At 41.8% G+C, this 16050-nt stretch overlaps 1 protein-coding gene across 1 annotated transcript in view; it reads left to right on the forward strand.

Moving 5' to 3' along the window:
* ODAD2 (outer dynein arm docking complex subunit 2) overlaps positions 1 to 16050 on the forward strand; it is a 219169-nt gene that overhangs the window by 67373 nt on the left and 135746 nt on the right. The window contains 4 exon segments of the mRNA XM_059680935.1: positions 2680 to 2826; positions 3231 to 3440; positions 10951 to 11193; positions 11722 to 11832. Of these exon segments, the coding sequence (XP_059536918.1) occupies positions 2680 to 2826; positions 3231 to 3440; positions 10951 to 11193; positions 11722 to 11832 (711 nt within the window).

Here is a 16050-nt window from a genome sequence, read left to right on the forward strand (position 1 = left end):
TAAAATACTTAGGAATGTATTTAACCAAGGATGCAAAAGACCTAGACTGGGGAAATTAAAAGGCACTGAAGAAGGAAATTTAAAAAGACACAAATAAGTGAAAAGTGTTCATAAACAGGAAGAATTAATATCTTTAAAATGTCCATACTACCCAAAGCCATCTATAGATTCAACACAATTCCTACCAAGATACCAGTGGTATAATTCGAAGAACTAGAACAAATATCCTAAAAATTTATATGGAACCACTAAAGAGCCCAAATAGTCATAGCAATCTTGAAAAAGAGAAACAAAATTGGAGGTATCACAGTACCTTATATCAAGCTATAGTACAAGGCCATAGTAGTCAAAACTGCATGGTACTGGTATAAAAACAGACATATAGATCAACGGAACAGAATAGATAGCCCAGAAATCAACCCATACCTTTATGTCAACTGGTATTTGACAAAGGAGGCAAAAACATACAATGGGGTAAAGATAGTCTATTCAATAAATGGTGCTGGGAAAATTGGACACACACACACACACACACACACACACACACACTCAAACAAAGAAACTAAAGTACTTTCTTACATCCTACACAAAAATAAACTTAAAATGGGTAAAAGACTTAAATGTTAGACTCAAAACCATAAAAATCTTAGAAGAAAGCATTTCGTGTAGCAATATTTTATTTTATATCTCTTTGGGGAAGGGAAACAAAAAATAAATTTAAAAATTATTAATTTTAATCAAACTAAAAAGTTTTTGCAGAGCAAAGGAAGCCATCAACAAATAAAAAGGAGAACGCACTGAATGGGAGAACATATTTGCCAATGACATGGTATCTGATAGGTTAATATCCAAACTTTATAATTTATGAAACTCAGCACCAAAAAACAAACTATCCAATTTAAAAATGTACAAAGGACCTGAATAAACACTTTTCCAAAGAGAACACACAGATAGATGTCCAATAGACATACGAAAAGATCCTCAATGTTACTAATCATCAGAGAAATGAAAATTAAAACCACAATGAGATATCATCTCACACCTGTCAGAATGTTTATCATCAATAAGTCAACAAATAAGTGTTGGTGGGGATGTGGAGAAAAGGGAATCCTTGTGCATTGTTGGTTGGAATACAGAATGGTATAGCCACTGTGGAAAGCAGTATGGAGTTACCTCAAAAATTAATTATGGATCCAGCAATTCCACTTCTGGGAATATATCCCAAGAAACCTGAAATACTAATTTGAAGAACATATGTAAACCTTTGTTCATTGCAGCGCTATTTACAATAGCCAAGATTTGGAAGTAGCCCAAGTGTCCATCAATAGATGAGTGGATAAAAAAGCTGGTTACATTTACACAATGGAATACTACTTGGCTGTAGAAAAGAAGGAAATCTTTCCCTTTGCGACAGCATGTATGGACCTGGAGAATATTATGCTAAGTGAAATAAGCCTGTATGAGGAAGATAAATATCACCTGATCTCACTTATATGTGGAACCTAAAGGACAAAATAAACTAACAAACAAAATAGAAACAGAGTAATAAAGAGAACAGCCTGCCAGCTGTCAGATGGGAGAGGTGCTGTAGGGAGAGGTGAAAAAGATGGAGGGATTAAGCAAAGCAAAATAAAACAAAAACAAAACTCACAGACACACAGTATGGTGATTACCAGAGGGAAAGGGGGTTGGGGATGTCAAAGATGGTGCAGTGATCAGCAAACTCATTAGTCAACAGAGCCAAATATCAACAGTACAACGATTGAAATTTCTTTTGAGAGCCAAATTTTTTAAACTTAAACTATATAAGTAGGTACATTCTTATGAACTTAATTAGGGTACTCCTAAGGCTTAGGAAGAGCCACACTCAAGGGGTCAAAGAGCCGCATGTGGCTTGCGAGCTGCAGTTTGCCGACCATATCTATAGGCAATACTACCCTCTACTTACCATACATAAATCATTAGCTACAAAAAAGTATAAATCGGTGATAAATGATGATAGAAGGAGACTTGACTTGGGGTGGTGAATACACAATACAATATAAGATGATATATTATAGAATTGTATACCTGAAACCTATTAATTGTATTAACCAATGTCACCTAATAAATTCAATTTTTAAAAAATTGCTACCTCTTTCACAACCCTACTGCCCTTACTGTACCTTCTTTTGTTCTCAATATGGATTGTTGTACTGCCTTTCACATGGTTTCCCTTTCTCCATGTTTTCCCAGTTGTAAGAATGTACACACATATATAAGGCCATATGCATATTTGTAAGAATAATTTTCAGACATGGTTTGCATAGCAGAGTATACTGTTGAGAACTACAGGAACCGCCTGTTACTTCTGCATAAAACTTACATTCCTTAGTCGCTCTCTCAAGGTTTTCCCTTTGCATATTGAATACACTAATACCACCTAATGTTGTAGCTGTTTAAAACACTCAGACCACCTTTAAATGGTGATGCTTAATTGGAATAATGTTTTATAACACTGAACAGCTTTTTTTGTGCTTTAGCTCTACACGGTTCATTTAACACATTATAACCTGCTCAGAGAACTTTTAAAAAAAGTAATGTGCCATGTGTATGGGAGACATGTTTCCCCATTCATGGAGTCATAACTGTGTAGAGAATGATCTTATTTAACCTTTCTGTGGCATGGTGTTTTCATAGGGAGGAAATCAGACAGCTACAGTGATTGCATTGTGTTCAATGAAGGATTTCAACTTAGCGCAAGAGACCTGCCAGTTGGCAATCAGGGATGTTGGAGGCCTTGAAGTTTTAATCAATTTACTTGATACAGATGAAGTCAAATGTAAGGTGAGTGGCTTTGTTACAATGGATGAGAAACTGTTTTTATACCTTCTCATGGGTCTCTTCTTAGTGCTAGGTGTCTGCTATTCTTACTGCCTGGTTCTCGCCTTATCTGCTATTATTACTGCTAAGATAATTTGCTACTTCTACTGTTTGCTGCTCTTCTCATCTCTCTGCTTTTGTTTTTTCTATCTGGTTCTTTTCATTAGTGTCTGCTTTTTAAATGATGAGTGTTTGTTTATATAATTAAAGGGAAATATATAGGCTATGTGTAACACCTAGAAATAGAAATTTTTTCTCTAAAAACTTAATTGGGGAAGGATTTTTGGTAGACTTGGAATTTTAAAAAATATAGCACTGGTTCTGTATTAAGCACACATTCATCTATAACCTTTTTTTTTCTCATTTAGATTGGTTCATTAAAAATCCTGAAGGAAATCAGTCATAATCCTCAAATCAGACGTAATATTGTTGACCTTGGGGGCTTACCAATTATGGTTAATATACTTGATTCTCCACATAAGAGTCTGAAATGTTTGGCTGCTGAGACAATTGCGAATGTTGCCAAGTTTAGAAGAGCCAGGTGGGCAGTGAGACACCATGGGGGCATCACTAAACTGGTGAGTACCAATGACATCATCAGCAGCAGCACAGCAGCTGGCATGGAAATGTCAGCTCCATGCTGTCCTTTCTGGCCACTCCTGGACATTAGATAACCACAGGGCATGTTCTGAGAATCTTTGGATACACCATGTCCTTGAAAGTTATTTTTGTGTATTTATATTAGCAAGTGGCAAAACACATGTTCCACCTTACTTTGCAAAGAAATATAAATTTTAAAAATCGTTGTAGTTCTCACCTATCACATTCATAGGGATACATTCATGTCTGTGTGCAGTGTTGGTGAGGGGTGGGGAAAGCCTGTGCAGTAGAAAGCAGTCTGGTAGCCTTTCCCTCCAATGTGGTGATATCACCATGAAGATTGTCCCCAAGGTGACAGAGGCGCATCTTATTGTTACACATAAGAGTGACAATTGAAAACACTTGTTTTGCAATATGAGGTTAATAAAATAATTTGCAGTATATCCATAAGAAATGCCTATTTGAAGCTCTATCAGTGGTGTATTTTATTTACTTATTTTTTTTTGTTTAAAGTATTACACATAGTAGTACATATATCTCCTTTTTTTTTCCCATTGACCTTCCCCCAGCCTCCCTACCCTCTTCACATGCCCTCATCCCACCCCCCGCCCAGTGTCTTGTGTCCATTGGTTGTGCTTATATGCATGCATACAAGTCCTTCGGTTGATCTCTTTCCCCCACTCCCCAACACTCCCCAGCCTTCCCGCTGTAATTTGACAGTCTATTGGATGCTTTACTGCCTCTGTATCTATCTTCTTGTTCATCACGTTATAATGTTCTTTATTTTCCATAAATGAGTGAGATCATGTGGTATTTTTCTTTCATTGCCTGGCTTATTTCACTTAGCATAATGCTCTCCAGTTCCATCCATGCTGCTGCAAATGGTAAGAATTCCTTCTTTTTTACAGCAGCGTAGTATTCCATTGTGTAGATGTACCACAGTTTTCTAATCCACTCATCTGCTGATGGGCATTTAGGCTGTTTCCAAATCTTAGCTATGGTAAATTGTGCTGCTATGAACACAGGGGTGCATATATCCCTTCTGATTGGTGTTTCTACTTTCTTGGGATATATTCTTAGAAGTGGGATCATTGGGTCAAATGGGAGTTCCATTTTCAGTTTTTTGAGGAAATCCCATACTGTTCTCCACAGTGGCTGCACCAGTCTGCATTCCCACCAGCAGTGCAAGAGGGTTCCTTTTTCTCCGCATCCTCTCCAGCACTTGTCGTTTGTTGATTTGTTGATGATGGCCATCTGACAGGTGTGAGATGGTACCACATTGTCGCTTTGATTTGCATATCTTGAATAATTAGTGACTTTGAGCATGTTCTTATATGTCTCTTGGCCTTCCTTCTGTCTTCTTTTGAAAAGTATCTATTTAGGTTCGTTGCCCATTTTTTTATTGGATCATTTATCTTCCTTTTATTAAGTTGTATGAGTTCCCTGTAAATGATATCAGTGGTGTATTTTAGATGTTTATTTAGGAACAAAGGATAATTGAATATTTAATGTAATATAAGATCATAACAGGATTAAAAAACAATGGTACCTCTCACCCAATTTTTAAAGGTCTACCTAAAAATTATAGAAAAGACACTTGAAATAAACACAGAAAATTGTTCACAGGAGTTTTCTATGAAATGATTACCAAATTTCCTTCCTATTTTCAAATACATGTCAGTTTGTTATAGAAGTACTAGAGGCTCATTGCATGAAGATTCCCGCAATAGGCCTTCCTTCCCCTGGCTGCTGGCACCGGTTTCCTTCCGGCACCCGGGACCCAGGCCATTGGTCCCGCTGCAGCGAGGCTTGGCTTCTCCGCTGCGGCTGCAGCAGCGAGGCTTGGCTTCTCCACTCCGGCTGCAGTGGAGAAGCCAAGCCTCTTTAGTCTTCAGTCGTCTTCAGTCTTTGTTCTGTGCCTGCATATGCAAATTAACCACCATCTTTGTTGGTTAATTTGCATACTCATCCTGATTGACTGGTGGGTGTAGTGGAGTGACACCAATTTGCATGTTTCTCTTTTCTTAGTGTAGATTACTTTTATAATAAAAACTAGAAACCCAATGCACAAAAATTTTTGCACTGGCGGGGCGGGGGGGTGGTCCCTCAGCTCGGCCTGTGCCCTCTCACAGTCTGGAACCCCTCGGGGGATGACCACTTGCTGGCTTAGGCCTGCTCCCCGGGGGATTGGGCCTAAGATGGCAATCAAACATCCCTCTGGCAGCCAGCAGCCTTCGGGGGATGTCCACTTGCCAGTGGGGAGCAGACCTAAGCTGCAGTTGGACATCCTTAGCGCTGCTGAGGAGGCAGGAGAGGCTCCCACCACCACCGCTGTACTGGCAGCCATCAGCCTGGCTTGTGGCTGAGCAGAGCTCCCCCATGTGGGAGCGACTGACCACCAGAGGGCAGCTCCTGCATTGAGCGTCTGCCCCCTGGTGGTCAGTGTGTGTCATAGTGACCAGTCATTCCCAGTCTTTCTGCTATTAGGGTCAGTTTGCATATTACCCTTTTTCTATATAGGATAGAGGCCTGGTACATGGGTGGGAGTCAGCTGGTTTGCCCTGAAGGGTGTCCTGGATCAGGGTGGGGGTCCCGCTTGGGTGCCTGGCCAGCCTGGGTGAGGGGCTGATGGCTGTTTTCAGGCTGGCCACACCCCCTTTAGGGTGGGGGTCCCCACCGGAGTGCCTGGCCAGTCTGGATGAGGGGCTGAGGGCCGTTTTCAGGCTGGCCGGGACTGAAACTCCCAGCATCTCCTTTTTTTCTTTTCTTTGTTTTTTCTGGGATTTATTTACCTTCTATAATTAAAACATTGTTGCTGTCACTGGCGCTCCCAGCTCTGAGGCCACGGCCGGCTGAAAGCAGGTATCTGGGGTTTGTTAAGTTTCTGGCTCAGAGCCGGACTGCAGCAGGTGGGGAACCTTGGCTTCCTCCATCACTGGAGCAAGCAAGCCTCCTGCTCGCTTCAGCTGTGTGGCTGCCGGCCGCCATCTTGGTTGGCAGTTAATTTGCATATCGCCTTGATTAGCCAATGGGAAGCGTAGCGGAGGTACGGCTAATTACCCTTTTTGTCTTTTATTAGATAGGATGATTATTTCAATAACTGTCACTGAAAGATAAAGATTATCATTCTGCTCAATACCTTTGCCATGACAGAAAGACCTTTTAATAAAGTGCAATATGGAAATGCATTTCCACCCTCCTTAGGAATTATCGACAGTTCTCGTGTCTTCCCCACAGCTTGTATTCATCACTTCTGTAGTTTAACTTCCTCAAGATGAGAGCCAAATCTTATATATCTTAGGGTCACCCATAGCACTTAGTCCCATACCTTATACATACAAAGAGGTAATAATTATATATTGAGTTAATGTGGATTTAATGTGAATATATGCACAGTGAAAAGTGTTCTGAAATTTACTAAAAGAGATTCTGTGTTTTATTTGTAATCTCTAGAGTACTATAAATTATAATTTTTTGCTTCATAAATAAGTGGACTTATGAATGGATAGATGGATGAATAGATATCTAGCTATGTGATAAATATGACAGAATGTTTATTAGAGAACCTAGATGATGGATATATGGATGTTGTTGTACAGTTGCTTTACAATTTTTTCATTCTTTGTGTAAGTTTGAAAATTTCCATAATAAAATCTTGGGGAAGTGGTAATTATTACTATGATTATCATTATTCTACTTAACTAATGAAATTAAATGGCAGGCTGATGTGGCTTTCCACTGACACTACTCTCATTGGATTGTCAGAAAGGAAACTGCAGACTAAAACTAAAATTTGTTTTTTATGGGAGTCTTATACATCACATTTTGGGGCCTGAAATTTGAACAGTGGCACTAATCTAGTCAAGATAATGACATATAATTTAATTTTAAATAATAGCTAAGTAGGTACAGGAAAAAACAATGATGAATACGCTAATAATAAACTTGTAACTACTATGTAGAGAACACATCTGGGAAGGACTAGAATTGGGGGTCCACTTTTGGTTTGACAGCTATGGGGGTAGAGGATAGAGTCCCCAACTAAAACTGGAAATGGCCGAAACTGGTTTGGCTCAGTGGATAGAGCGTCGGCCTGCGGACTGAAGGGTCCCGGGTTCGATTCCGGTCAAGGGCATGTACCTGGGTTGCGGGCACATCCCCAGTGGGAGATGTGCAGGAGGCAGCTGATCGATGTTTCTCCCTCATCGATGTTTCTAACTCTCTATCTCTCTCCCTTCCTCTCTGTAAAAAATCAATAAAATATATTTTTTAAAAAAAAACTGGAAATGAGGGAGATCACTAATGCAGAGATGGAACTGTAGGGTGGGTATGGAATCCCAGCAAGAGAACTGAGGTCAAGAGCAGACAGGCCACAGTGGGTTTGATAACATAGGTCAGGCTCTGGAGAGGCACACCAGATAGAAGTCTGTGCAGAAGAGTCTGAGTAAGCAGGAAGAATGCATCAGGCCTGGACATATTGCAGGATTTAATGCTGTTAGCACTGTGGCTGATTTTTATGTTCCTCTGTATATATAGCACACTTGACCCTTTCCGTGAAAACCATTTTAATCATTTATTGAATTGTGTGTCAAATACAGATCTAGGTGGTGGAATTATGAATATAAATAAAGGTATTTTCCTGACCAAAGTCATGTCATGCTTTCATTGTGGTGGGACAGAGGAGATATAGGCAAAAATATAAGTAAAGGGTGAGGATTAGGTATTTCATTGAAGTCAGTACTGGGAATAGAGGAGGAATAAAGGAGGGGCTAATCAATTGACTCTATTTGGAAGAGGAAGGTCAAGAAAGGCTAGAGAGGAGATATTGCCTTTGCTGAGTCTTGGAAGGTGAGTAGGTATTTGTCAGGCAGACACACCAGGAAAGATGAAGTTGTGTTGATAAAGGCCCAGAGCTGGAAACAACATTGAGTGCTTGGAAACCACAGTGGCTTAATGAGGCCAGTCCTAGGGTGAGAAGGGCTGTGTGGTAAGAGGTGAAATTGGATGACCAGTGAGAGATGAGCACAGTGGACATCTCACAGGGTCTTATCCAATGAGCTACAAATTTTGAACTTTATATAGATAAGGAGGAATACTTCTAATAGATAGAAACTTTTAAACTGTCTGCCATGTATTCAATACCGCTATCTTAGAATTTCTACCCCACCTTGCTACCCTATCCCAATAGGTGCCTGAAAGCCATGTAAATATGCCTTACCCATATCCTTCCTTGGCCTGTACTAATTAGACCAGTGATGGCGAACCTATGACGTGTGTGTCAGAGGTGACATGCGAACTCATTTTTTTTGGTTGATTTTTCTTTGTTAAATGGCATTTAAATATATAAAATAAATATCAAAAATATGTCTTTTTTTTACTATGGTTGCAAATATCAAAAAATTTCTATATGTGACACAGCACCAGAGTTAAGTTAGGGTTTTTCAAAATGCTGACACGCCGAGCTCAAAAGGTTCACCATCACTGAATTAGACCATGGGTGTCCACCTGACTCATGCTGATTCTACCGTGAACTATCTCTCCCGGGAATTTAAAATTAGAAATCAGAGACTCTTCTTTTGGTGTTCTTGATTATGTGAGTAGTATCCCTGGAATTTGGTCTGCAGAGAGAGAAGAATGGAGTAGACATGAATATGATAAAGCCAGCTTTGGGAGGCCCTGTTTCACTTCTTTATGGAACACCCTGCCATACTGCTGTATCCATATACTAGATGTATTGGTTAATAATGGCAGATTTCGTAATCAAAGAAAACACGATAATTTCCAGAGAAACATCAAAAGTGCTTTATTCAAAATAATATTAATTGCTAGCTACACATTTCCCCCATCTTTCAAGTAATTTGTGGGTACCATCCCAATAAAACTTTTCTTGTTTTGAGGCAAAACATTCAGAGACCAAATTTTCCACTTCTTCGTACATTTTGAAGTGCTGCTCAGAAAGTGTGTGTGCCATAGGTCAGGACAAGTGGTAATCTGAAGGAGCAAGGTCTGGTGAATACAGCGGGTGGGTTAATACTTCCCAGGCAAGATCTTTTAATGTGTCCTTAACTGGTTTTGAAGTGTGTGATGGTGTATTATCACGAAGCAAAATTACTTTGCTGTGTCTTCTGGCCCATTCTGGTCATTTTATGATCAAAGCGTGGTTCGAATTGATTATTTGTTGTCGGTAGTGATCAATATTAATGGTTTCACTTGGGTTTAGAAGCTCATCATACACCACACCTTCCTGATCCCACCAAACACAGAGCATTGTCTTCTTTCTGAAGCGATTTGGCCATGCAGTCGATGTTGATGGTTGACCTGGATCAACCCATGATTTTGTGCATTTGGGATTCTGAAATTAAATTTACTTTTCATCGCTAGTCACAATTCGATGCAAAAAAGACTTTCTTTCATGCCATTGAAGCAAGATTTTACTGATGACTTTGGTTTTCCCTTTGTCTTTCATTCAGTTAATGTGGTACCCATTTTCCTTCCTTTAAAATCTTTCTCATTGCTTGTAATCGATTGGAAATGGTTTTCTGAGCAATGTTTAATCTTTCTGCAAGTTGTTTTTAAGTTTGACATGCATCTTCATCAAATACTTGTAATTGTTGGTCTTCAAACTTTTTCAGTTGACCTGGACGTTCTTTGTCTTTCACATCGAAATCATCACTTTTAAAGCATTTAAACCAGCATTCACAAGTATCCTGAGATGGAACATGTTCACCATAAGTTTCCTGAAGTATATGATAACTTTTTCTTCAAAATAAGGAAATGAATTAAAACTTCCCTCAAATGCTATTTTTTGGCACAAAATTCCACATTTTTAAGTGTAAAAATATCTATGATGTTAACACCTTCAGAAAATTTGACATGTGAAGTTTTGAAGCTTGCTGTCAATACAACAAAATAGCATGCATGTCAAATCGCATATATATCAACATAGGTGTAACTCCATCTATTGAAAAAAATCCACTTTATTAACTGGTACACCTAGTAAACTGCCTGTCTTTAATGTCTTCAGTGACTTTGGTTATTGCAAAGCAAAGAGAGGGTCCTGGCAACTGTGCCATTTGTTTGGGGTTTTGGTAGTGCGGGTAGAGGGCTGTGTCTCATGGTTTTAACAGTGCGTAGGCCATTCACTTTTCATGGCTATAAGGAGTCTACTTTTCTGAGATACCAAGGCTGAGTACATGGTTTACAAATCTTACTAATGTAAATGTTAGAGCCATATTAAGAAAATACTGTCTTGGTGAGATTAAATTTCTTGTGGGAAGGAATTGTAAAAGCTCCTAAATCTGAAGGAAGGTGTTTTGAAAGGTTTTGTTTCTTTGCTTTCACTGACTGCTGTGTGGTATGAAAGTCAGTTTTTAAAAATATTCTTATTTTTGATGAAGGGAAGTTTGGTAGCAACCCTGTACCTATTATGGGATGCATTAAGTTTTATTGGAAAGATTCCTATCTACGCTGTGTTTATCTGTCTTTTAGGTCGCTCTACTCGACTGTGCACATAATTCTGCAGAACCTGCTCAGTCGAGTCTGTATGATGCCAGAGACGTGGAAGTGGCTCGCTGTGGGGCGCTGGCACTGTGGAGCTGCAGTAAGAGTTATGCGAATAAAGAAGCCATTCGTAAGGCTGGGGGCATTCCGTTGTTGGCTCGGTTGCTGAAGACGTCTCATGAAAACATGCTGATTCCGGTGGTGGGGACTTTACAAGAATGTGCATCAGAGGTATCTAGGCCTACTCTGCTTCCCTTGCTCTCATTTACTATGTATTTTCATAGTTGAAAAACAATTTGTAAGGTTATCATGACTGCTAAGGATTTTTTTTTTCCAAGAAGCCAGCATTCTATTAGAAAGAGAAGATCAAACTAGTAGAACATTAATTACATTGGTATTTGTGTGGTTCATTATTTTTAAATATGTTTTTATTGATTTTTTTTGTTTTGTTTTTATTGATTTTTAGAGAAAGAGGAAGGGAGCGGGAAAGAGAGAGGAAAACATCGATGCGAGAGAGAAACATCGATTGGCTGCCTCCCATATGGGTCACTGACAGGGGATGAAACCGTTAACTGGGTATGTGCCCTGACCGGATTTATTTTTGAAAATGTTGACTAAGTTCTCTTATTGTTATATCAATATGTTAACCTTGGACTTGTGTATTTGCTAAGAAAGTTTATTTAGTGTAATTATTAATTTTTAATAGATACTTATGTGCATACATTATATATACATAAATATTTAAATTCATATTACTAGGAAAACTACCGAGCTGCAATCAAAGCAGAAAGGATAATTGAAAATCTGGTAAAGAACCTAAATAGTGAGAATGAGCAGCTGCAGGAACACTGCGCCATGGCCATCTACCAGGTACAGTGGGCCCTATGGACAGTCCTGTTCTTCTCCATGTTTCTAAGCATACGGTCTCATTCTCTGGGGATGGAACTCAGAAGCCTGCATATTTAACTAGAACCCCCAGGGATTTTAATGCCCAAGAGGTCTGAGAACCACTGTCCTATGCTAATGACAGATGCCTATATAGATCAGAAAGAAAGCTTCTCTAATATGTCTGATTATTTACAATTATATAAGACACTTGCATGTCTTTATCTGCTAAAATTATTTATTTAGTGTAAAATAGCTAAATATGTATATAGTACCTTTATATTGATTTTCATTATATCCCATTCAAATATAGTGGTCTTGGGAAATTTGTCTCCTCCCAAAACAATATGGATGAATGAGTGCATGTGTATTTCTGTTTTATTTATTTATTTATTAACTAGAGGCCCGGTGCATGAAATTCATGCATGGGGGGGATGTGTCCCTCAGCCCAGTCTGCACACTCTCCAATCTGGGAAACCTCAAGGGAGGTCTGACTGCCTGTTTAGGCCCAATTCTGAAACCAGGATCAGGTCTAAACGGGCAGCCGTACATCCCTCTCACAATCCAGGACTGCTGGCTCTCAACCGCTCACCTGCCTGCCTGCCTGCCTGATTGCCCCTAACCATTTCTGCCTGCAGCCTGATCACCCCCTAACCGCTCCCCTGCCAGCCTGATTGATGCCTAACTGCTCTCCCCTGCTGGCTTGGTCACCCCCAACTGCCCTCCCCTGCTAGCCATCTTGTGTCCACATGGGGGCTGCCATCTTTGACCACATGGGGGTGGCCATCTTGTTTGTTGGAGTGATAGTCAATTTGCATATTACTCTTTTATTAGCTAGGGTTTTAATCTTCATTATTTATGGTGAGTTATACATTACACAGTACAGCAGGTCTTCAGATAACATCATTTCATTCAACATTATCTATCTATCCTATATAATAAGAGAGGGATATGCTAATTAGCCCTGATATGCTAATTAGTCATGACCAGTATGCAAATTGACCATCACTCCAACACACAAGATGGCTGCCCCCATGTGGTCAAAGATGGCCACCCCTATGTGGACACAAGATGGCCTGCAGGGGAGGGTAGTTGTGGGGGATCAGGCCTGCAGGGGAGAGCAGTTGGGGGCAACCGGGCCATCAGGGGAGGGCAGTTAGGGACGATCAGGCTGGCCAGGGAAGGCAGTTGGGGGCAATTGGGCCAGCAGGGGAGGGCAGTTGGGGTTGATAGGGCCAGCAAGGTAGCAGTTAGGTGTCAATCAGGCTGGCAGGAGAGTGGTTAGGGGGTGATCAGGCTGGTAGGCAGAAGTGGTTAGGGGCTATCAGGCAGGCAGGCAGGTGAGCAATTGGGAGCCAGCAGTCCTGGATTGTGAGAGGGATGTCCGGCTGCTCATTTAGGCCCAATCCCTCGAGTGCTCCCAGATTGGAGAGGGTGCAGGCTGGGCTGAGGGACACCCCACCTCAGTGCACAAATTTCATCCTAATAATAGACAAACATAGTAATTAACCATACATCCGACATGCTTCCCATTGGCTAATTGGGGTGATATGCAAATTAACTGCCAACCAAGATGGCGGCCGGCAGCCAGGCAGCTGAAGCGAGCAGGAGGCTTGGTTGCTCCAGTGATGGAGGAAGCCAAGGTTCCCCACCTGCCACAGCTGGGATCTGAGCTTCACTCTAAGAAAAAATGTTGCAATTCCAGAAGCTAAACAAACCCAGAAACCTGCTTTCAGCCGTCAGAGCTGGAGTGAGCAGGACCGCAACAGTGTTTCAATTATAGAACCCCAAAAAACCCAGATACCTGCTTTCGGCAGCCGAGATCTCAGAGCTGAAGCTGGGCCTCAGAGCTAAAGCCGGCTCTCAGCTCCAGTGACAGCTATAGAAGGTAAATAAATCCCAGAATAAAAAAAAAAGAAAGAAAAAAAGGATAGGTTGGGAGCTTCAGTTGCAGGCTTGGCCCACCTGCAAAAAGGCCAGGCACCGCAGTGGGGATGCCCACCCTGAAGGCGGTGCGGGCAGCCTGAAAACAGCCATCAGCTCCTCATCCAGACTGGCCAGGCACCCCAGTGGGGACGCCCACCCCGAAGGCAGTACAGACAGCCTGAAAACAGCCATCAGCTCCTCATCCAGACTGGCCAGGCACCCCAGTGAGGATGCCCACCCTGAAGGCGGTGCAGGCAGCCTGAAAACAGTCATCAGCCCCTCATCCCGGCTGGCCAGGCACCTTAGTGGGGACCCTCACCCTGAAGGGGGTGCGGGCAGCCTGAAAACAGCCATCAGCCCCTCACCCAGGCTGGCCAGGCACCCAAGCGGGACCCCCCACCCTGATCCGGGACACCATTCAGGGCAAACCAGCTGGCCCCCACCTGTGCACCAGGCCTCTATCCTATATAGTAAAAGGGTAATATGCAAACTGACCCTAATAGCAGAAAGACTGGGAATGACTGGTCACTATGACACACACTGACCACCAGGGGACAGTTGCTCAATGAAGGAGCTGCCCTCTGGTGATCAGTGAGCTCCCACATGGAGGAGCTCTGCTCAGCCACAAGCCAGGCTGATGGCTGCTAGTACAGAGGTGGTGGTAGGAGCCTCTCCTGCCTCCTCAGCAGCGCTAAGGATGTCCAACTGCAGCTTAGGTCTGCTCCCCGCTGGCAAGTGGACATTCCCTGAGGGCTCCTGGGCTGCCAGAGGGATGTCTGATTACCAGCTTAGGCCCAATCCCCTGGGTAGCAGGTCTCAGCCAGCAGATGGTCATCCCCCAAGGGGTCCCAGACTATGAGAGAGCACAGGCCGGGCTGAGGAACCTCCCTCCCCCCTCCACACACTGCCGGGGTCCAACCCCAGCAGGTCCAGGGGTCCTCAAAGGTGTGGACGGAGTCAGTGAAGAAGGAAGGACACGGAGACAGTGTTCAGTTGATCAGCAGCCTAGCCAGGATCTCCAGCGAAGTTCTGGTTAGGATCAGTCCAGGATCTTTTGCCATGTTCTCTTGCTAGGTTCTGTCTCTAGGTTCTGAGGCCAGTTTCTGTCCAGGATCTTTTGCCATGTTCTCTCCAGCGAAGTTCTTCTGTCTCTAGAGAACGTTCTGTGTAGGTTCTGTGTTCTGAATTCTGTGTTCTAAGTTCTGTCTCTTGCTGTCTTGTTACATCTGTATTTATACCAGTTGATTCAATCCTATCAATCTCTATTACAAAGGTTAGGGCGTTTCTTATCTCCATTCCAGGGAGTAAAGATTATGTAGCTTAAGCATGATTGTTCATAGTTAAAGTGATTAATTACACGCCTGGCACTTAGTTGAGGGGTTTTATTCCCTCCCTAACTTCAGGGGAAAATCCCTACCTGGGGATTCAACCTTTCTCGGAGAGGTGACCTTGGTTAAAACACAGCAACAAGAAGGTGAGCAAACATATTAAGAACCGTATGCCATATATGCCAGGTCCCTTGAAACAGCAAGGATGGACCGGCTCCCGGCAACACACAAATTTTTGTGCACCGGGCCTCTAGTATACATATAAAAGCCTAATATGTAAAGTGTCCCCTCGGGAGTTCAAATGACTGGGAGTTCAATCGACTGGGAGTTTGATTGCTTCTATGACGGAATGAAGGAAGGCCCCAACTGGCAGCTGGCAGCCAGCAGCCACTTGGCACCTTACCCATGCACATATTTTGTGCACTGGGCCTCTAGTTTCATTATAATGTTGATGAGATAATGTAGTAACTTAACTCATTTATATCGATTAACCTATGGTGAAATTTTGTTATGTCTTTTCATTTAAAGTCACAAAACCTGTTTATGATGTTAAGTGAGGACTTAATGTATTCCAAAAAACAGATTAAAATGATTAATGGGTAGAAAAAATATCCCAGACAAATTAGTATATGGCTGGCTACTGGCCATTACAGCTTGCTACTGGCCATTACAGCTTCCCCCTAATCAGAATAGATTTCCTAGAGGAATGCAGTTTAAAATGTGCAGTGAGAATGCACCCAAACGATAGAGTCGGAGAGGAGGTACATGTTGATAGAGTATTGTAATAGTTTGCTTGGGCTGCCATAACAAAGTACCATAGCACTGGGTGGCTTAAGCAACAGATAACTGTCACTGAAAGATAAAGGTTATCACATGATCTTTCCTCAGTGTCCTAATATCCTCTTCTTATAGAGTTACATGCCATATTGGATTAGAGTTCACTTCAATG

The sequence above is a fragment of the Myotis daubentonii genome, chromosome 1, assembly GCF_963259705.1.
Source record: "Myotis daubentonii chromosome 1, mMyoDau2.1, whole genome shotgun sequence".
Classification (NCBI taxonomy): Eukaryota; Metazoa; Chordata; class Mammalia; order Chiroptera; family Vespertilionidae; genus Myotis; species Myotis daubentonii.